The sequence below is a fragment of the Gordionus sp. m RMFG-2023 genome, chromosome 3, assembly GCF_954871325.1.
Source record: "Gordionus sp. m RMFG-2023 chromosome 3, tfGorSpeb1-WG-v2, whole genome shotgun sequence".
In the NCBI taxonomy this organism is placed as follows: Eukaryota; Metazoa; Nematomorpha; class Gordioida; order Chordodea; family Parachordodidae; genus Gordionus; species Gordionus sp. m RMFG-2023.
In genome coordinates this window covers 38,479,506-38,503,715 of record NC_088777.1, presented here as the reverse complement: position 1 = coordinate 38,503,715, position 24,210 = coordinate 38,479,506, and the positions used below count along the sequence as shown (strand labels likewise).

Below are 24,210 nucleotides of genomic sequence, written 5' to 3'. Positions count from 1 at the left end.
ATTTTAACTTGTTCGACTCACTTTTATTAGTTATAATTATATCCTTGACCTGGGACTACACTTATATCGATTTTACGTGAAGACTAACCTCTCATTTTCTGCGATCGAAAAGGCAGAAGTTCTATAAAAAAAATACGGTCTCACAAACAGTCTTCTTACCAATAGTTACCAACACCTTAGGCATGTTCGGAAGCCAGGCCTTCAATTTTATCAAAACCATATGTAAAAAAGAAAGACAGATTACAGATGACCCCAACAAAGGATTCTACCTTCGTCATAGATTTCTCTCAAAATCTGCCGATCCAATTCCCTTAGCATGCACTCCTCTAAAAAAAAATTTATATTTTATTTTATTTTCATATAATTTTTAATATCTACTTTGTTTTTTTTTCAAATATTTTTTATTTTGGTATCGTTTTTGAAACCGTTTTGTTAGCGTCAGTGTTTTTTCCGACAATGTGTTTTATTTACAATTTTAAATCATTTATGAACGCATTTTTTAAAATATAAAAATCTGATTTTAACGTAAATATATTCCATCATGTTTGGAATATCTATCTTATGATTGTAGACAATTTTGCTATTGACCTTTGAGTTCATTTATAAATTACATAAAAAATATCTGGAAAATTTAATATAAATTATATTAAGTTTAAAAGTTCATGGAAAAGTTATCTGAAATCCATAGAGTAGGTGTCTTAAACATGACATACATTTGTAAAATCAGATTTTGAAATTTTAAAAACGCCCTCAAAAAATTATTTAAATTTAAGAAAATAACACATATTGGAAAAACACATTTGACGCCATATATATAATATTATAAATGTTATTTTTTAACGCTTTTAATTTCAATTATAATTTTAGATTTTGTTTTACTATATTTTTGTATAAATATGTACCTCTTAAATATAATAATTTCAAAAATCGAAATCAGCATAATTAGATATATATGGTTTGTTAAGGATCAAATGCGTTTATATATAAATGTAAATAATAATAAAATTATTAAATTCGGCTGAAGGCCGGGCAAAAGCTCATCCGTGCCTATAAGGATATATTAAGGAAATTTATAGTGATTCTGGTATTTAAATAAAATATTTCCAAAATTTTAGACAAGACACGATATTAAGGACTATAAGAACATTTGCTCCAGTAGCCTTTTGCCTTGTTGATTAAATATTCATAAATAAATTAATTTATTCGTTTGCCAAACAATATAATTTTGATCTATAAATATTTAGGTTATAATGGTGAAGCTGTTGTTTTTAAAAAATTAAATCCTGAACAACGAAAAGAAATGGATGAAGGATGGAAAAACAATGCCTTTAATCAATTTGTTAGTGATCGTATATCTTTACACCGTAAATTACCTGAGATCAGAGATAAAGAGTGAGCAGCTATTTCAATTATATGTTTTTTAGAAGTATTCATATTAAATAAAATAGTGTTTGTTTGAATTTAAAACATAGATTTGTATATCTAATGGCGTAACTAGCTCTTACAATCCCAGAAAGTTAAGGAATTTTTTTTTGAAATTTCTTAAAATAATATTTTCAATTTTTTTTATTTTTTTTAACTGATATTTTCTAAATTACCTTTTTAATGTATTTTTGAAAAAAATTTAGAAGGCTCTTAAATTTCTTATGTGGGATCGAGCCCCTAAGTGTCCCACCCTACTGTTATATACCCTTCGTTATATTATAAATTTAGTTAGTTACTTTTAAAACTTTCCTTGTTTAGAGCTATTAAATAGCTTAATGTGTATACAGAGAAAGATCCATAAGGTTACTACCACTGAATGGCGATTACTTTTTGGCCAACTTTTAGTGTTCAATTTAATATAATAGAGCATTTTAGTAATTATTGATAGGAGGGAGAACTGATCCAAATAGGAGTTACTCTCTACAATATGTCTATTATGTATGAAACTTGACAATGACATGGCCTAAATGATTATATAAAATAACCTCTAACATTTTATGATGATAAAAACAAAAAGTTTTAAACTGCTCAACTTTGTGCCATTCATAATAAATATTGTCGATTTTTTATTTTTATAATTGTTGAATTTATAATACAATTTTATTTGTATAAAATATTAAATTAATTAAACGAATAGCGACTTTTGTTTTTTTTTAAATGTACTTTTATTTTTTTTTAATTTATATATTTATTCTTTTTATACAAAATCTAAAGACATCGTATATTAAGAATATATTGAAAAATAACATTTTAAAAAAATGAAAATAAAAATAATTAAACATTAAAAAAATTATAAAAAAGGTAAAATAATAACATTTATAAAAGGAATAAAAATAATAATAATTTTTTATGTCATGGCTGGCATTGAACCATGAATGGAGATTAGATTCGATTTGAACATAGCCCTTGAGATTTTCTATTCTGGATAAAACCATTTATTAGGATCTCCAGATTTTAATTAGATTTTACTACTTAAGAATTTTAAAAAATTTAATAGCTTTAGGGTCAAAATTCCTTAAAGTGGTCGTTCCCAATGGAATAAATATAATAGTGGTTAAAATGGATTAAATATCAACGTATCCGTTTAGACAATGCCTTCCTGAAAGGAATGTCTAGAAGCAAATTCATGTATATCTCAAGCTAATTCTTAACCTTCATTGAATGGAATGAGTATGCCATCTAGCCTTTCCGTCCACTGCGTTGAATTCTAAGGTGTCCAGTGTAAATGGGGTACCCAGTTGAATACTTCTCTCCTTGATGAATTATAAGTGGAGAGGATGGTAGTACTTGAATGCCGCTTACTTAAAATACAAATCTAAAGAAAAAAAATTGGGCATTCCAAATGCAAACCTACTTCTATGCGAAGTTACAGTTCTAAATTTAAACTGGGGATAGCTTCAGGCCCTCATAGCCATTATCTAAATTGGCAAACTTTAAATATGGTTCTGCTTCAGATTGCAAGTTCGAATTAGTGAAAGCAACGAAACGAGTAATTAAAGATAAATCCCATTTGTTGTAGACGTGAAATAAAATGTAAAATAAAATAATAGATTAATTAAAATAAAATTAAAATAATTATAATATTGTAACCTCTTATAAAATATATCACGATTTCTACATATGACCTTTTATAAATATATCGTGATTTCTACCTAAAACCTTTTATAAAATATATCGCTAATTTTGCTAACTTATTTTATTTCATTTTATTTTATATTCAAATTTATATTATTTTATAATACTATATAAACTTTAAAATTTAGACATGTTGTAATGTAATGTAAAATTAATCTTTTTTTTTTTATCTTAAATAAATTTGATAGTTTTATCATGGCCTGCTACCTTGTCTCTTTATCAATTTTTGATGTATCCGCAGGGCTTTAGGTTTCTAATTTTTCATTATCACATGCAGAGAAAGCCATCAGCTGATTGTCAGATAAATCCGTGATAAGTTAAATAGTGGTCAGATTACAACCGTCTGTAAATGAAGGAGGCTAAAGCAATGGTTTTTGGAGAACGAATGTCAATGCCGCCAAACCTGCTTGGGGAAGTAGCTTGTTGTCAAGCAAGTGGTGAAAATTTAGGGTTGATAATTTTCTCTATAAGTAATTTAATTTTTTCTCGAAAAGTTAACATGGCATCATTTATATAACCGGAAGATGGCTAAAAACAATGTGTAATTTTAGGAATTAGTAAGAAGTTTTGAGACAATAATAAAAAATTGTTTATAATAGGTATAACAACTAATCATTTCTCCAATTGGTGAACAAGTGAAACAGAATCTCCCAAATAGTGGATGATTAGAAGTCAAGAAGTAGAGTTCCATTATCAAGATACCATATATTGAAATTAAAGATAAATTACATTTGTTGTTGAGATGTGTATGATTTTGTATGTCTAAGCAAGAAAGAACAAGTCCTAAGGAATCACTTTGCTGAATCTCTTTTGATGAATGGATAGTCCTATTTGAGTCATGTATAACTCCCATAATTATTATTGATATATGATATATTCAGAAAATCCTAAATGAAAAAGATCACAAAGCCACTTTGTTTTATGGAGTTTAATGCATTGCTAAATTCAATTAACTTATTCGGAAATATATTCTCGTTAGTTGCCTTATTTTTTATCTTTCTTTCTTTACTTTATACATCTTTCTTCTATAGAAAGAAAACAATGTTGACAATAGGCATCATTTAATTTAACATTGGCATCTTTATATTTATAGCTCATCTAGAAAATTTTTAGTTATACGGCAATATATAATATTATTTTTACGAAAAAATTTCGATCAGACAATATTTATTATTTAAAAAAAGTTTTTATCTTTTTATAATTTTCATTAATATACCCAAATATTTAAATATATATTTTTATTTATTTTGAAGGAAAGACATTACAGTGTTGTGATGATTTAATGAAACATATTGACGATTAAATTAAAACCCATCCATATAAAAATATTTTTAAATGAATAAATTTATTTTATTACAGAATAATATAATACATAACATATCTATTTTAATTCTTCTATATTAATATAAAAATAAAATCATGTCCAAAACATAATTCTAGAAAATTCAAACAACGACTTCATAATAAAAAGTATAATAATAGATATAATGGAAATATAATTAGTGCAAATAATTATATGAGGAAGAAGGGGGGTGGGAGGGGGGGGGGGGGTATTTTAATAGGGAAGAAGAAGAAAATCTAGATTTATAGAAAATTCGTTTATTCCTCCTTTTGTTATTTTAATTATTTTTGCAAACAAAATATTTTATATGGATGGGTTTTAATTTAATCGTCAACGTGTTTCATTAAATCATCACAACACTGTAATACATCATTTGTTTTAATTACCAAGAATAATTTCATTAAAAATAATTATATAACATAAAGTACCCATAAAAAACAGATTTAAAAAAAAACATATAAAAAAGAGGAAACTCATTGAAACTCGGGGAAATTTTTAATATTATTATTTTTTAGTTTTTCTTTAAATATTTTTTTTATTTAAAAATAATGAATATGCGATCGTGTGGATATGGAATTTTTTGATGTAATAATAATTCAAGGTTTCATTACTAAGTTTTAAGAATTCCAAATTTTTTTCTTGTAAAAATCTTTAACAATTCTTTAATTTTACATTAAAAATGGAAAAGGTTTGTGCTGTATTAAATGCTATTAAGTTAGGACTATAATTTTTTTTTGTGAAAATTCACAATTCTTTAATTTTACATTAAAAGTGGAGTATATTATTTAAAATTTTAAAAAGGCGTGTGCTATATTGGATGCTACCAAGCTTGGACTATTAAATCAAATACTAGATAATTAATCAATTTATTCGGTTTGACTAAACTACAAATGCTAAGGTAAACTGCAAATGCTTAGGTAAAATTTTTTGTTATATTCTCTCTTAATTGGAGCGAGGTTCATTTTCTTATTCTATAAATAACTTATAAAAAAAATTATATTCTTAGATATATTCAATAATAAATCAATAGACATTAATAGTTGTATTTCCTTTTATCTCATAATAAAGAGTTTAATCCTTTGGTATAATTAAATTAAAAATAATTAAATTACATTTTAAATTTCATTAATATTAAATCCACAAGTTAAATACGCCAACTGGCGGATTTTATATTATTGTAATTTAAAATGTTATTATAATACTTTTTTTAAGATAATTATATTATTAGATTTATTAAACTATTCATTATGAGATAAAAGAAAATAGAACTATTAGTCTATTCATTTATTATTAATTATATCTAATAATATAATTTTTATAAGTTATTCATATCATAAGAAAATGAACTCACTCCAATTAATAGAGAATATGTCAAAAAATTTTACCTAAGCATTTGCAATTTACCTTGGCATTTGCAGTTTACTCAAACATACGAAACACGTCAAACACCTTTTTAAATAATAATATAATATGATTTTAAAATATACTAAAACAAAAAAAATTAGTAATTTTTTTGCTTAACATAATAATAGGCCAACATGCGGATTTAATATTAATGAATTTTAAAATGTAATTATAATTTTTTTTAATTTATTTATATTAAAGGATTTAAACTATTTATTATGAGATAAAAGGAAATACAACTATTAATATCTATTCATTTTTTATTGATTATATCTAATAATATAATTTTTATAAGTTATACATATCATAAGAAAATGAATCTTACTTCAATTAATAGAATATATATCAAAAATTTTTACCTAAGCATTTGCAGTTTACCTTGGCATTTGCAGTTTGCTTTAGCATTTGCAGTTTGCCTTAGCATTTGCAGTTTAATCAAACCCCAAAATAAGCATAATATATAAATTGATAATATAGATATATATAATTTTAAGGAAAAAGATAAATAGTTCTATATAAATTTATATCATTTAAAATATAATTAATTTACTTAAATCTGACATATTATTAATATTACGAAAATAAGAATATTCACATATATATAAATGATAGGAAGATTTTCTTCCAGTTCTGGGGATGTTCGCCTTAATTTCACCAAAATCCAGACAATGTTATTATTATTTTTAATAAAAAAATTAATCTAAAATTATGGCAATTGAACAAAAAAGTATGCAATTCTTATAACTTATGAGTAATAAAACTTTGAATTATTATTACATCAAAAAATTTCCACCAATATCCAGACGATCACATATTTTTTATTATTTGAATAAAAAAAAAAATTTAAAGAATATAAAATAATTTGAAAAAAAATAATATTAAAAAAAAAAAAATTTTAAGACTTGTGTATCTTCAAATCAGCGAAGAGATGAAGTTTACATATGGAAATAGAAATGAAAAGGAAGAAAAGGTATAAACTGGATAAATTAAGGCATTTATTGGTTCTTTAGATCTCAGTTACCAAGGGTGGGTCTTTATTTATTGATTCTTAAGATCTATATTATAAATAGTGGGTCTTAATAATGTTGGGGAAATAGTATAGGAAGATGTTGATCGTTTCATTGCATAAGGAAAATAGCTTTTGCAGGAATGGTAATGAATAATATGTCTGCCTATGGCGTCAGGATATGTGGCATTGTTTGCATAAAAAAGGTGACACAATGTTACAACTAAATCTTAAGCCTATGGTAGAATATCTTTTTTGGATAAAAAAGTCTAAATTCTTGAAGGGAATTGCACAGAGAAGTTCACAGCTATTTCCGCTGTTCAAATGAGAAAAATGAGCACGCTCAACTCTTTGAAAGCTCGATTTACGGTTACCTGAGTCTTTTTTAAGTTTTTTTTAAAATCTAGTTATGGTTTTTTATATGTTCTTTAAGTATGTTTTTTTAAATATGTTATTTTTTAACATGTTTTTTCTTAAATATGTTATATTTATAAATAAGTTTATTCTTAAATATGTTTTTTTTTAAATATGTTTTTTAAAATATTTTTCTTTTTCATATATTTTATGGGTTTGCTATATATATTTTTTTATAATCGTCGGTTTCATGGTAATTTTAATAATTTTATATGTATCTAAAATATAGATGTTTGGCGATAAAATATGATTATGATCTTCCAACGACAAGTATTGTTATGTGCTTTCACAACGAAGCCTTTTCGGTTTTGTTAAGAGGTGTTCATTCAATTATAGATCGGACACCATCACGCCTGCTCAAAGAAATTATTTTAGTCGATGATTTTTCTGATATGGGTATGTACTTCACATAAAATTTTATATATGCAGTCATCACATTAAAGATGTACAAACACACCTAATTTACTAGAACAAATCAGGCCGATAATATTTTGAAAAATCATATTTTAAAACCCTGTGATAGTCTGGAAAATATTTATTTCTTTTATATAAATGAATCTGTCCTATATATGGGTCATTCTTGTTACATTTATACAATGAAATCTAAAATATTTTAGGTTTATAATTTAAATTATTTAATGTAAGTAGTGCAGGATTTTTTTAAAATTGCTATAAATATAATCCATGTAAAAGACAATTATAAATTAATAATTAACCTAATTAATTCAATATTATTGCATTCATTACCTATTTAGATATTTTATGAAATACAAGCTGCGTCAAGTCAAATGTCTCTATTGTAAACCCCACATTGCACCTTTCGATATTTTTTAAACACTGTTGGTTTGTTTTCAGTTTTAAAATTTGAACGTAATATTTTGCACGAATCATACTCAACTTGTATAACATAATCTCAAATTTTGTATACAGTATTTAATATAAATGTAATATAATATTCGTTTCTCTCTGTCGCTAATTTATAAAAAAAATAGTTTTAGAAAAATAAAATAATATATGCTTATACCATGCTTTGTTTTATTAAGCATAATTTTTATATTACTGAAAATACAGTGAAACGTGTTAAAAATCAACTAACAATAAAAAGGGGTAAATATAATAAAGTTTTATATTAATTTAATACATATTGAAATTAAATATGGACAAGTAATTAATTAACAAAATTAATCGTTGAAACGAAATGTGTTGGAAATTTAATTAAAAATAAAAAAATGTGTTATACATTTATTAATTTTTTAAATTTTTCTTAAATAAGTAAAAAAATATTTATTAATTTTTTAAATTTTTCTTAAATAAAAAAAAAATGTTTAATATAGAATCTTTATTATCCAATAGTAATATTAATTTTTCAATTTAAATGAAAACTCCCAATCTTCGTCGAGAATTCAAAGACCAAAAAGAATACACAAATATTGGAATAAAGAAAAAATAGGTATAGTTACTAAAATGTTATCAATGCCTGAAAGAGAACAGATGAAGATTAAAGACATTGCAAAATACGTCGAAATGTCTACAGCATCAGTTCATAAATTTAGACGGGACACATTCCCAGATATAAATGGAAATCTTTAAAAGAATATAATATTCAAAAAAGAGGAAGTTAAAAAAAAGATACTTCCATAATTGAAAGACGCATCATAAATTTATTGATGGATAATAATACTCTTACTATCCAGAAGATAATAGGAAATTTACCTCCCGGTAGTCCAAAAACGAAAACAACAATTAGCAAATATATAAAAAATATAGGTTGGTCAAAAAAAAGAGCTGGCAAGAAGCCTGATAGAAGAAATACTCCTGGGGCAATCAATATTCGTCAAGTCTATTGTGTAAAGATCTTAAATACCCCAAGAGAAAAATTATATTTCTTAGATGAAACTGGAATAAACTTGCACGTTGTACCAATGTCTGTCTATAATAAAAATTCCACCCTCCAAGGGTAAAAATGTAAGCATACTTTGTACAATTGGAATTGGAGGGGTATCCATTATAAAATAATCGAAGGAGCTTATAATGGGTTGTTATTCCGTGATTTTGTGACAGAGCTTATCAGTGTCTTACCACCAGATGCAATTATTGTGATGGATAATGCATCTATCCATAGAAGCCATCTTATCGTTGCATATAAAGATAGGATTGAATATCTACCACCATATTCACCTCAGCTAAATCCCATCAAAAATTTTTTTGGAATCTTGAAAAATAAATATCGAGCAATAAACCCCTGCCCTAATTCAAGATATGAAATTATTGGGAATATTATTCAGCTCTTACACGGATTTATTCCTTATGATTTTACTAACTTTTACAATCACATGCAAAACTATTTGTAGTTGGGTTATCGCGGGCAACTGATTAATTAGGTAATCCTTTTAATTGATTTGTATTAATAATTATAATATTAACTCTTTTAATTTCTAAATAGGTACCATCATCAAATTCGTGGAACAAAATAATATTTTGATAAATTATAATTATATTTTTTATGTATTAATTATTTTATCGAAGTTATTATAAAAATTTATAGTATTATCATATTTTTATCGAAATAAATGGATGCAAAATTCAAATTAGATTACATTTAAGAAATTCTAAAATATTTCCAAATATCAAAAAGACTTTTTTACAAAAAATGATTTAGAATTTTAGATAAAATTTAATCAAAAATCTTACTTGAACATTCTCAAAGAAGATCAAAAAAAATTTCCATTTTTTATCACAAATTATATATTTACAACATAATTTCTTTTTATTTTAAAAACGATTAATCTTGTTAATTAATTACTTGTCCATATTTAATTTCAATTTTATTATATTTATCCCCTTTTATTGTTAGTTGATTTTTAACACTCGTTTCACTGTAATCATATCCCCCCCCCCACAACACTCCTCGCATTTGCACGGTGCCTTTAAATAAAATGTGTTTTCTTTAAATTTTCTTGCTGTAAAACATTTTGATGGCAAATTAAAAATTCTTGCTATAACTAAGAATAAATTATAAAAAAATAATTGCCCCTTCATTTAGAAATTTTATTATAAAAATCCTATCATACCCATTTTATAAATTAAGACTTATAACTCTTCTTTAGTGTTTGCCTGCGTGAACCCTATATTTTGATATTCCCAATAATGCTTTATACTGTTTCCGGGTACAACTTTATTTTTTAAAAGCATCATCAGCTGTTGAAAATAGATTATTATACATCCAATATTGCCTGTAATCCTGTTATGAAAAGAAACCTATATATTCTTATTCGCTATATAAATACTTTTGCGTTATGCTTTATAATTTTATCTAATGTTTAAAAATTAAAGTAAATTAGATTTTAACCCGAGTGTATCATTCTACCTATCTTTTGTGGTGATCATTCTTGAGATGGTCCATATATTAAACAGACTGTCGATGTGATGATCCTAATAGTTTAGACAAAACATTTCTTGATAATACTCTGGGATATCTTCAATTCATCTTGCTTGTTGCATAATAATCTATAGTAGTTTTAAATCAATCAAGTTATTATTTGATGCTACTTTATCCCGATTAAATCTGAGATCTCCTCAGGCATTGGATATTATATTGTCAAAACCTATTAAAAACATACAATGCGTTGTGTTGATAATTGAAAGATCTCATGCAAAATAATAATAATTTTGAAGGTAACGTAATTTTATCAATTTTTATACTTTCTTTGAGAGATTATATGAGCGTCTTTACCGAGCAGAATAAATTTAGTATTAAGTTGCTTAAATCTAGCAATGGTTTATTACTCAGTGATTAGAATCTTTTACCAGATTATGTCAAGATACTCTGCAACATGATTTAATCCCAATCAAAAATTATTTCTGTTTCTTGTGTGGCTTCGATTGATCTACTAATATTGATAGCCTATTCCATCGCATTTTAATACCACAAATATGCTCTTTGCTTTAATGATGAAATAATTTGCATCAAATCATATCTAAGTTCTTATTCTATCGTCAAAATACCCTTGATAATTATAATAACACCCATAGGAATTTTACATTCCCAAACTCTTTCAGGTCCCGCTATAAACCCTAATATCTTTTTGCTCATGGACAATTATATATATATTTATACTAAAATTAAATAATAACATAATTAAATAATATAAATTGTTTATTTACCCTAACATTATTAGGATCTTACTTAAATATATATTTTTTAATCAAATTATCCCATTCCTCATGATTATTTTAATACTATTTTTTTCACATCATACACTATTCCCTTTAGTTTTTATCACTATTTTTGATTATAATTTTCTATGTTCTGAATTATTATTTGATTTTATATTTAATAAAAAAAATCTACTTATAAATATATACTCTATCGTATTGATTTTTATATATGCCATAAATTTTTATCACTTGTTTATAAAATTTTAAATTATCTTTTCCACTATCATATGATTAGTCATATTTTTTTACTCATCCCTTACTAATTACGATTCATCTTCTTTGAACATTCACAACCATTTGTGATTTAGCGCCATTTTGGATTCACCGCCATTTTTGTTTCCATTTATGCTCACGGCTTTTTGTGATTCACCACCATGGGATTCACCGCTATCTCATCATTTATGACCCATTTGTGTTTGATTACCATATGTGATTCACAATCATTTGTAATGATCTTCATTTGCAGTTAATATTTTAGTAAGAGCCTAATTGAAACAAAAATATAAACCTAAAACAAAACATAGGTCACTTTTTGAAATACTAAACAATTTTTGGATTCTAAGTATAATTCCTCATAACTCGATATCATAGTGCAATCAGTTATAAACTTTTGATTCCCATAAAGGTCCATAAATTATATAATTTACAAATTTTTCTCTTGTATTTCAATTTTTATTTTTTATAAGAATAATTGAGCTGTTAAATAAATGTTGATATGTATATTAGAGATCTGCAAAGTTAGGCCCGGCCCGGCCCGAACGGGCTTCGGGCCGGGACTAAAATTTTTAAAAAAAATTCGGGCCAGGTCGGGTCGGACTTTGGAATTTTTTTTAAAATATATCTAAATTTATCAATTTTATATTGAATTTTTTATGTAAAGTAAAAATATTTGATTTTATTTATTGAAACTAAACGACATATAAAATATGTCTTTTATTTTACGTAATTATAAAAATGAATTTCTATATTTAAACAAATTAGGGCCGAGCCGGGTCGGTAAATTTTTTTAAAAAAAATTTCGGGTTCGGGCCGGGCCAGCAAAACTTTTTTAAAAAATTTCGGGCCGGGCCGGGCTTGTAAAATTAGGCCCGATGCAGATCACTAATGTGCATTCCTTTTTAAATTTCTTGAATTGATGGAAGATTTGTTTATATTATTTATAGAATTAATACTATAATAATTGTTATTTTTATTTTGGGATTTTAGAGCACGTGAAAGAAAAATTGGATAAATATGTTGCTAAATTGGGTAAAGTTCGAGTTATAAGAACTAAAAAGAGAGAAGGCTTAATCAGAGCACGATTATTCGGTGCTGCTAATGCCACAGGGGATGTTATTACATTCTTAGATTCTCATATTGAGTGCGCTGACGGTTAGTATTAAACCTACGACCTTTTATTATTAAACAATAAAATTTTTTTAAAGGTTGGGCTGAGCCTTTATTGCAGCGTATAAAGGAGGATGAAAGCCGCGTGGTGTGCCCGGTGATAGATGTTATAGACGATGCTACATTTAAATATCATTATTCAGGAGCCACAAGTATTAATTTGGGCGGATTTGACTGGGGTCTACAATTCAATTGGCACCCTATTCCCGAAAGAGAGAAAAATAGAAGAAAGTCGGCTATCGATCCTCTCTAGTAAATTAATATTTCAAAAGATATCTTTTTTTGCAGTATGATTATTAGAGATATTTTTGTATGAATTATTTTATAATATTTAAAAAAATAAATTACGAATCAAATCTAAATAGTGAATTATTCGATTGTATTTGTTTTTGATTATATATATAAAAAGTCAAACTAGAAACTTAAAATATTTTGCAAAAATAATCAATTTTTTTTAACTACCTTGGAAAAAAATTTACTGGCGCTCATGTTAATTATTAAATCAATGTTATTTATATATTTTATTATAATAATAATTTATAAAATTATAACAATTAAATTCTTTTTAAAAAAATTTTCAAATTTTTAGCAAGATTGTTCTTTTATGCGTAAACTCTCAGCGTATGTTCGTATTCTTTTTTATTTCATGAATACAGATAAGCGATAGCTGGTTATAATCTAAATTTTTTTATTATTATATTAATATAAAGTACATTTTAAATTGATAATCAGTATTAGTGCATCACTGATTATAATTATAATTTCTAATTAAAATTTATGCGATAAAATTATGCTTTATTGTTATTTATATAATTTTGCATAATTATAGTTCTCCCACGATGGCTGGTGGATTATTTTCTATCCACAGGGGCTATTTTGAAAAAATAGGAACTTATGACGCCGCTATGGATATATGGGGAGGAGAAAATTTAGAGTTATCATTTAGAGTAATTAATTCATACACCAATATATCAAAACTATAAAAATTGTATAGATATGGATGTGTGGAGGCACGTTAGAATTTATTCCTTGCTCTCACATTGGGCACATATTTCGCAAAAGAAGTCCTTACAAATGGAGCACGGGAGTAGATGTTCTCAGAAAAAATTCCGTTAGATTGGCGATGGTTTGGTTGGATGGATATGGCGAGTATTATTTTCAAAGGATCAATCATGATTATGTAAATATTAACCACAAATATCTTTTTTTTCAAATTTAAATTGATAAAATAACAATTTCTTACATATTAATATTAGTCTTAAAAAAATGACTCTAGAAATGCTCTTGAGGGTGATCTGTCGGGATATAATATTCCTAGTTATTTATTTTTTTTAAATATATTTTGGGCAGACTTGAATTTATATAGGATCTCTGATTCCCTTCTAAATATAAAAACCTAGAATATAAGAACCTTTTGATATTTATAATTATTAAATATTTCCATCCCAGTCAAACAATCTTTCTTTATTTTAATTAACTATTTAATATAGCATCTTAGGGCCTAGATTCCACTCAGGTTTTAGCAGAAAAAGAAATATTTAAAAAATATTATTAATTAGTAACTGTAACTAGACCTGTGCGCCGCCGGCTCACGCCGCGCCGCCGGTATTTTTATTCACGCCGGAAAAGCCGCCGATTGAGATCAGCGAAGCCGGCTCGCCGCCGATTTTTATTATGGCGGCGGCGCGGCGTGTGTAATTTTTAGAAAGCATATTAATTATATTTATATATTAAATTATTATTATTTTAATTTGAATACTAACATTAAATCTAATTTATAATTTGTTTCATTCCAGCCCTTATTATTTTGTGTTTTGTAAATATCTTTTTAAAGTATTATTTAATATATAATTTTTTAAAACTTTATTAGAAAGGTTAAACTAAATCAAATTTATAATTTGTTTCATTCCAGCTCTAATTATTTTGTTTTTAAATATCTTTTAAAATATAAACTTAATATACAATTTATTAAATTAATTATGTAAAGCTTTATTTTGAAAGTTAATACTATATCTAATTTAATTTGTTTTATTCTAGCCCTAACTATTTTAATGTTTTTATATATCTTTCTAATGTTTAAAATAAATATGAAATCTAATAAGGCGAAATTATGTTTTGATGTCTGCTTAGATTTAATGCCATTTGATTCTATAAACAATAAAGGAATGACAGACTTTCTAAAGGTTTAAAATTTATATAAAATGATACTAAAAAATAAATTGTTCAAAAATTAGAAATATAAGATAATTGATTCCTCGTCAGAATTGCCAAATAGGACAACCATTAGTCGGGATACACTAGGCAATGTTTATTTATCTATGAAGGCGCATGTTTTAAATTTGATTGACTCTGGACCAAAATTTTGTTCTATCACTTTTGATTTGTGGACCGATCATTTTAAGCGTCGAAATTATATCACATTTAGATGAAAATTTTGATTTAAAATATTTTACCCTCAACTAGAAATGTGACTCAAAAGCATACTGGGGAAACAATATTATCTGATATTGATAGTATTGAAGAGGATTTCCATTTAAAACCAAAATAATACAAATAGTAACTGATGCTGGGGCCAATGTCAAAAGAAGCGTCAGATTAGGGGATTATGAGCATCATTTATGCTTAGGGCATGGACTTCATAATTTGGTTACAGTTGTTGGCATAAAAAAAGTTACCAAGATTGATATTCTCATTAAAATAATTAGAGAAATTATTTCAGCCCTCAAATATCGAGTAGCTGATTTGGAATGTGAAATTGAGGCTGAACATGGTAAATGTCTGCAGTCAATTTGTGAGACAGGTAATATCTTGGATATTGATGATTCTGATCTATACCTTACCATTTTGATATGTCTGATGAATCGGATTATAGAAATGGCATTGCACCAACCAATCCAATTAATGCAAAAACTTTAAAAATAAATTGTCCAAACCGCTAGCATAGCATATTAATTATGCTAGGAAGTATTTGCATTGTAAACAAAATTCCTATAAATAATGTTTTAAATAAAATAGGAAAACAATCTTTAAAACTCTTTAATAATGAATAGGATATGATAGATGAGCTTTAAGTAAATCCATTCCGAGAGTCGGTGGAATTTCTTTCCTCCCAAAAAGGATCTACAATAAACTCAGGGTTATCATTTAGCAGTGAAATAGAAGCTCATATACAAATCAATAAATCTGATTGCTCAGATATAATATGCTTAAAAGAAGATATGAAAAAAAAGCTTGATCATAGGTTTCCGATCACTGAACTTCAAGTTATTTTATATTTTTATTAATTAAATTATATTCTAAACATTAGATATTAGCAACTCTACTTGATCTAAGATTTCAAAATCCCAATATTGTTTCACAATATTTAAATTCAAATTCTACGAAATCTTTGCAATTTCTAATACGACATTTAAAACTTTTAGAACAATAGAATCAGCGTGAAATTCAAGTCGAGGATGGTACATCATGCTCTTATATAGCGAAATTAGCTCGAAAACAATCCCTTCCTATTAGCGATTATAACAATATTACTAATCATAAACAAGAATGCCATATTTTGCTCAGCCAAAATATCATTTCAGAAGAGAATGCATTGCTTTTGGAAGAAAAAGCGACTGGAACTTTCTATGCATGCTAATTTAGCTAGGAAGGTTCTTTGCATACCTGCAACCAGTACACTCAGCAAAAGAATTTTTTCCATTGCTGGATTAATACTCAATGCTAAAAGGAGTTCTTTATGTCCTACAAATCTTCATAAAATACTGTTTATTCATGACAATTATAATTTTGCTAAATCTGAATTCTGACTTATCATATTTCATACTTCATATTTTGCCTGCATTCCAAATTTATTTTAATTATAATAAAAATCAATAGGATATTTCTTATATGTGTTGTTGGTATGACTCTGATTGAGTAAAAATAAAAATACAATTCCTTACTCTATTTCTGAGAATGAGAAAATACATAAATTTAAATTGGAGTGAGACGGGAAATAATTTAAGATCAATTAAACTATGTTAGCAATGTGTTAGAAAAGATCGCCTACATAAATTATAAAAATTGTAATACATTAATTTATAAATTAAATTCATTAAAAAATATATTGATTTATAAATTAAATTCATTAAAAAAAATTTTTAAATAAATATTGCGCCGCCGCCGCCGAAAATTTAGTAGGCGGCGGCGAAATCGGCGTGCCGCCGAACGCCGATAAAAAAATTTTAAAAAACCTCCGCCGTTGATTGAGACATCGGCGCACAGGTCTAACTGTAACATAACAAAGATTTTAATATAAGAAGCACAATTTTAGATGTTTTGTTGTATGTCAAATGTTTTTTTTTAAATTTTATTAACTCTTTCTATTGTAGGAAGGAAATTATGCAAGTGGTAAGGTGTTACATTACATAGCTTACCTCAATCTTATCAGTGATATAATACTCAAATTTCTATATTAAGCTTTGATATTTTAGATATTTATTATATTATTTTTTTTTTTATTTAATAATGATAATATTTGTTATTTCTTAATAATATTACATTATAAATATTTGGAAAATTTAAAAATTATGATAACTCTAACTATTTATAAAAATATATAAAATTAATAAATAAAAATAAATGTATATATAAGTGATTTGGAGTCACTTGATCATGCGATACTTTATCATGGCGACACTTTATCATGAGGACACTTTATCACTCAGTCACTTTATCACGCGTCTTTTATCTTGCGACACTTTATCACGACGATACTTTACCATGCGACACTTTATCACGCGACCACTTAAAAATTGAAAATTATATTTTTCGTTGTAAATTTATATCTTTATAGGGCAACGAAATAATTTTGCAGAATCTCTTTATAATGTAAAATTATGGAACAAACACAATTAAACGTTAGAAAGTGTCGCCCGAACAACAAATTGTGTTGAAGGGTGGGGAATTCAATCCCTATACCAATGTTCTCCCCCAACCTTTGAAATTTTTTAGATGGGATTCAAAAATATATACAAAAACATAAGGCCTAATATCTTCAAGCCATAAGGGAAACAACACCTTACCTATCAAAGAAATATGAAGATATAAAAAATCGATTTCAGATATGTGTTTGAATTATGGACTATCTGATTCTTTAACATTTTTAAAGGCTATTGCCCATATTTCATTCAAATAAATATTTTATAAATAATTGATATTTTTTACTCGTGATATATTGATTTATAGTTACTTTAGTTACTTATTAATAAAAAGTATAAATTGTAATCAATTTTATAGCTTATGTCTCTTATTTCTTTATTTTTAAAGAACATAAAATTTTGATTTTAAAAATATTTTAGGCTAAAAATTATAAATTATGGGGGGAAAAAATAACGGAAATTGGATTTTAAATATAAAATAAATGGAATGGTGCTTTTCTATTCTAAAATAAATCTTCGTAATATAATAGTGTTTTTTAAATTCAAACTTTTGTGAAAAAAAAAATGATGTAACTTAGTATTGTTAAATGCCTCAATTTGATAATTAAGTTTAAAAAAATATACTTATGAAAATTAAAATATGAGTTTTTCTCAATAAAAAAAATGCAAAAAAAATTAATTTAAATTTTTTGAATATCAGAATTTAAACTGAAAAGTCAAAAAATGAGATATTACCAAAATTTAACTTTTTAAATATATTAAATTAAGTTATAAGTATATCATGATAAAGTGTCGCATGATAAAGTATCGCGTGTTCAAATGTCGCATGATAAAGTGTCACGTTATCAAATGACTGAGTGATAAAGTGTCGTTGTGATAAAGTGTCGCATGATAAAGTGCCGCGTGATAAAATGTCGCTAGACGTTATAAGTATAGAAGAGCTTAATTTTGCAATGAGTGTAAGTATAATTATGTTTAAAAGTTTCAAGTTGAAGTTTATGTTTGAGAAATATAGATTTGCGGTAATCTTTAGTTATTTTAAATATTTTCTGCGATAAAATTTTTAAAAAAAGATATGTTGACTGGGAAAAATTGCCGTTAGTTGATATGACTATAGGCTGAAATATAAAATATTTGAGTTTTGAATATTTATTATATTTTTGATTTTCTCCGGTAGTTAGAGGGTTAGAATTAATTGAGGAAGGAAAGGAAGAGACGCAGGTTGCGTCTCGAATAAGGGATTTGCTTGGACCAGGGGGTACAGGTTAAACCGTCGGGTCTGAGGCCATTGAAAATTTAGTTGGTTAGAGGATGTTAGGAATTTTAATGCGTTATGGATGATTTTGTTGATTGCTTATGACAGAGATGGCGACCTTGACAACGGGTGCAGTTAATGCTGTGTTGGGCGTTATTGGTAGCATGTTTGCTTGTGGTTGTGTAAGTGAGCATCCAAGTCTAAATCCTAACTCAGTTATTCGTTGGTTAAGAGATTATCTAAGGTTTGGCTTGTAACCTTACATTATTATAAATATATTGTGAAGATTTAATAAATAAAAATTTTATGAGAATTTTTGTAAAGAGTGTTGAAAATAAAGCAAAATTACCGGTTTGAGATGAAACTGCAAATTCTGCAGGATAGCAAAAATTACTGGGTATATTTAATAATGCTGTTAAGTAGAGATCAGCCCATATCCGATTTCACAATATTTAAAAATTTGCCTTTTAAAATCCCTCTTCATAAAATAAAATACCCCTAACCCATATAGTTCTCCAGTTGAGAGATTATTTAATCTATCAAAGATGTTTTTGGTGGAAAAAGATGATCTTTGCTATATGAAAACTTTGAGAGTCATGTTCCCTTAAATTCCAAATATAATAATTAATATGTTTTTTATAAAAACATTTTATTATCTGTGTTATTATTATTACATTTAAAATTTGAATAAAATTTCATTTACGATTATAAAAAATATATATAAATTGGAGCAAAAATTTTATTTATTCGCCCATACGGGAAAAAAATTTAGACATATAAATTTCCATTTCTAATCTATAGAAAATATTTTTTTCTCTTCTAAAAAAGGTGCATCTAAATTAATCAAATATTAAGGCCATATATTTATAAAGTGTTATAAATAAAACAATATCATTCTTAAAAGTTAGCTCCTACAATTTAAAAAATATCTCATTTCAGGATAAAAACTATTAAAATATTATAGGTAAAAAGAAGATTTTATTTTGTGAAATATTATAAAAATTAAATTCGAAGGAGCGACTAAAAATCAGGGCTCTTATTTTTTTAATTTGGATCGGGAGCACCCTACTAAACTTTGTAATGGGATATATATCCTTTTGAGGTGGGAAGACCACAAATGTGTGGCGCCTTTAAAAAGAAGCATAACTCTGATATTATTTCATGATTAAATATGGAAATAATTTACATGCTTGCAGCATGTGCAGTTTACATAGGCATTTGCAAATTACATAGAAATTTTTGCAATTTATTCAAACCCCCAAAATACAATGAATACTATATCAAAACATACAATCATCAAAAATTTTAACAATTAAATATTAAAAACTTCTTTTCAAATAATAATGGAATTTTTTTAAAAAATTATAAGAGTTAAAATGGGTCTTTTTTTTCTCCAAAAAATGTTTATATGTTAAAAATCATTCAATACCAAAACATGAAACTATTTAGAAACATAATTTTACAGAGTCAAAATATCAATCGGTTTTTTTAGTGACCATTTTGGAGGTATTACTATTTAGTTTACTAATAAAGAGCTAATTGAGAATAGCTTATATTCAAATAAATAATTTTACTGCAGTTGATTAATTTTAGAAAATTTAATTTTATTTAGGGCAAATATGGCGATATTTCTGCGAGAAAAGCTTTAAGGGAACGATTAAAATGTCACAATTTTAGTTGGTACATTCATAATGTGTATCCCGAACTTTTTGTACCCGCGGATGCTTATTCTAACGGAGAAGTATTTAATAGTTTTTTTTGATTAGACCTAGCAATGATCATAGACCAGACTGATTTATTTAAAGTCTTTCAAAATCTCCATTTATCTAGGATTAACACGAAACAAAAAACAGGAACTAGTAAATATTTAGTATTGTAGTTTTGTTTTGAATTTTTTTAAAACTATTTTTAGGTTCTTTTCAATAAATTTGATATAAAAATTAAAGAATTAATTCTAATCAAATAATAGGTAGGAAAATGTCATTTTTTATTATTAACCTATTATGGCTTAAGTGGGAAAAAAAAGAGACAAGGTAGTATTAAGATGAACCCAAAATTAAATATTTTATAACTCAGAATTAAATTAATTTAAAACTTTCATATTCCAAACATATATTAAATAAAGACCACAACTTATTCAGACAGTTTTTTTAATGAGGAATGGGCAGCATTATTAATTACTTTGGACTGGGCAGTTTTAAAATAATTAAGTTTTATATATTTGGCGAATTATTAATTAATTTCAAGTTTTTTGGCTAAAATTGGTTGTTTTTATAATTTGATTATACAATTTTTCATCTGGGCATAGTATGTCAAAAATCCTTCTTAACCTCATATTTTATTTCTTCAATTTATCAAAATTGAAAATAATTTCTCTATCTTCTAATATAATTTATATTTATGATTGCAATTATTTAAATGATATTTTCTGATAGCTCGCACTGAAACATCAAACAGGATATTATAATTTTCCATTTTTTTTTCATTAACGTATGAATGATAATGAATCGTGTCTGGGTGACAATCTTGATGAGCTCTTTGAGGCCTTTTAATTTTAAAAAAATGGTAAAATATAATTGCAACCTTCCACCCCTTAGAAAATCTTAACTACTCCACTGAAAATGCCATTTAATCATTTGCATCTTAAATATTTAAGGTTTTTTTTTTCTTTTAGATCAGGAACAAGGGAAATGATTCTAATTATTGTTTAGACTCCGCTGCAAATCATGAAAGTGTTAATAAACCGATTAAAATGTATTCCTGCCATAGACAAGGCGGAAACCAGGTATTCTTTTTAAATTAATTATTTGTTTCCATGAAAAATTATACTAGAATTATAGTTGTAATTGTTTTCAACCACTTTTCGTTTAAAATAATTTGAGATAATACAAAGAATAATTAATGTTTAAAATATTTTTAAATTCAAATCAGGGACCGGGTGTGAATTAGAATGTTTAATTAGAACGAACCCTGAACATTAAACCAACTTTCATATCATTTTTTTCAAAATAGTGTTGTGAACCGTTATCATATTCACATGTTTGACTGCTTTTTAAATATGTTAATTATAATTTATGAGACCATTTTTGAAAAGTTATTAATGTGCATAATCTTTCTTTAACGCTATTTGTTCAAATTTCGTGAAATATATTACAACCCCATTGAAAAATTTCAAAATCCTAGCTGTAGGGCCAGGTTATAAAAATTCTAATGTCAGGCCGGCTTTCTAATGTCCCAATTTTATTTTTTTGGGATTTTTGAAAAATTCAAATAAATTTTAAGTTTATTTTTAACTCTGATTTTTTAAAAAATGAATGATTTTTATATTTATAATTTAGGAAAAAAATATATTTGCTAGAAGTTTTTACATTGTACTTGCTGATGAAAATAATAATGCCCTTTTTGTCATTAGGGTTAGGGATGTCGGCTAATTTGTGCTATCTAGCTTGCATAAGAAAATCTAGCATTAAGGCGTTTTAATTTATATTAGTTTCTTCCAAATTTGAGCTGCTATCTTTTTAAGAAAAACCTCGAGGCCAAAGTGATAGTTTTCGGCTAAAACTTGTTTAGGCAATATTTTGCAGCCTTAAAATTGTTAACGTCTAAAAATATATTAATTAGCGAATTATAGTCATTCCCTATCCAGATTATTTAAATGCTAACTTTGACAAGGTTTTTAGATATTTTTATAAATAAATTCATTTTGGCCTTACTACCTGTCCAAATTGGATCGGTTTTGCTTGCATTAGATATCATCAATTTTTTCTTATCATTTTACAAAAAGTCACATGTTGTTTCTAAAATAAAGGCTCAATGTTATTGAAAAAAGACATTAAGATATTTGCAAAAGGCCACCTTGTTTTATTAAAAAAACAATAAGATTAAAAGAGCTATATATAAATTTAGTATTTCATTTTTATTATAATTTTACTAATTTTGAATTTTAGTATTGGATGTTAAGCAAAGATGGAGAAATCAGACGAGATGATATGTGCCTTGATTATGCTGGAAAATCTCCAGTTTTATTTGATTGTCACAGTCAAAAAGGAAATCAATATTGGGTCTACAACCCAATTGTAAATTATTTAAAATTAATATTAAATTTTTGATAATTTTATTATAGGGCTGAAAAAGTTGATTTTGAATTATAAAATCATTCTGTTTTAAAATTTCTTGTTTACAAAATTTATATTTTCCTAAATCATTTATTAATAACATTAATTGTTAATACATGATAATTTTATGAAAGGAAATTCTTGTACACAGTAAATTTGATTTGCTATTGTAATTAGTAACTGGATAAAAACAAATTTTTAAAATGGTTTTAGAAGTTTTGGTTTTTGCCAAAAAAAATTGAAATTTCTGTTTTTTAAATTCAAACTTTTTGTTTCCTGACCCTAACTTATATATAGCTTTGGCTAACAATAAATTGCAATTTTTTGGAAAATAAAATAGAAAAAGTCAATCGAACATGTTAATAGCAAGTTATGCTTAGAAATGAATTTAGATGGCATAAGATTAGCAATGGAAAAATGCAATAACTCGCCTCATCAACAATGGGATTTAGAAAAATATAAAATTGGCAATAAAATATCAAACGAAGTCTAAACTAATAAATAAAATAAAATATATTTATGGTTTATTTAATTAATAAATGTTCATTTACAATTCACTTATATTAATTCAAATACGTTTTTATAATTGAGCTCATCATTTACGAATTTTTTTATTAAAATAATTTTATTGAAATCAACCTTCGAATTCGAAATCGCAAATACATTTTTTAAATATAATTCCTAAAAAGTTACTTCCTACTATATTGTGATCTTTGTGTAAGAACTATATAGATTTACTTTTATTATCCGGGTTATAACCAATTATGCAATTTCACATTCAACATAAAATAAATCTTACATTATCAATAAGATTAAGTTAATTAAAAATACATCGCATTAGCTTATTGGTAAAGTTTTTGATTTTGTATGAGGTAACTGATGATTCCTGTTAATAACAGTTTTATAATGTATTTCTAATATCTTAATTTAAATTTTCAAATTCTTTATCTATCCAAAATTATTAAAACGCCGATGATAAATCTATTCAAAAATATAATTGGCAGACAAATACAATAAAATACAATATTCTT

At 25.8% G+C, this 24,210-nt stretch overlaps 1 protein-coding gene across 1 annotated transcript in view; it reads left to right on the top strand.

Annotated features, from left to right (window-relative positions):
• The window catches only part of LOC135926951 (polypeptide N-acetylgalactosaminyltransferase 5-like), a 42,227-nt gene extending 18,555 nt beyond the window's left edge, over positions 1 to 23,672 (top strand). Inside the window, exons 4-13 of the mRNA XM_065462884.1 lie at positions 1,245 to 1,392; positions 7,516 to 7,682; positions 12,711 to 12,875; positions 12,929 to 13,142; positions 13,720 to 13,837; positions 13,885 to 14,070; positions 20,677 to 20,805; positions 21,739 to 21,849; positions 23,012 to 23,140; positions 23,520 to 23,672. Coding sequence (XP_065318956.1) covers positions 1,245 to 1,392; positions 7,516 to 7,682; positions 12,711 to 12,875; positions 12,929 to 13,142; positions 13,720 to 13,837; positions 13,885 to 14,070; positions 20,677 to 20,805; positions 21,739 to 21,849; positions 23,012 to 23,140; positions 23,520 to 23,672 — 1,520 coding nt within the window. The remainder of the gene's footprint in view (positions 1 to 1,244; positions 1,393 to 7,515; positions 7,683 to 12,710; positions 12,876 to 12,928; positions 13,143 to 13,719; positions 13,838 to 13,884; positions 14,071 to 20,676; positions 20,806 to 21,738; positions 21,850 to 23,011; positions 23,141 to 23,519) is intronic.
• Positions 23,673 to 24,210: the final 538 nt, after the last annotated feature.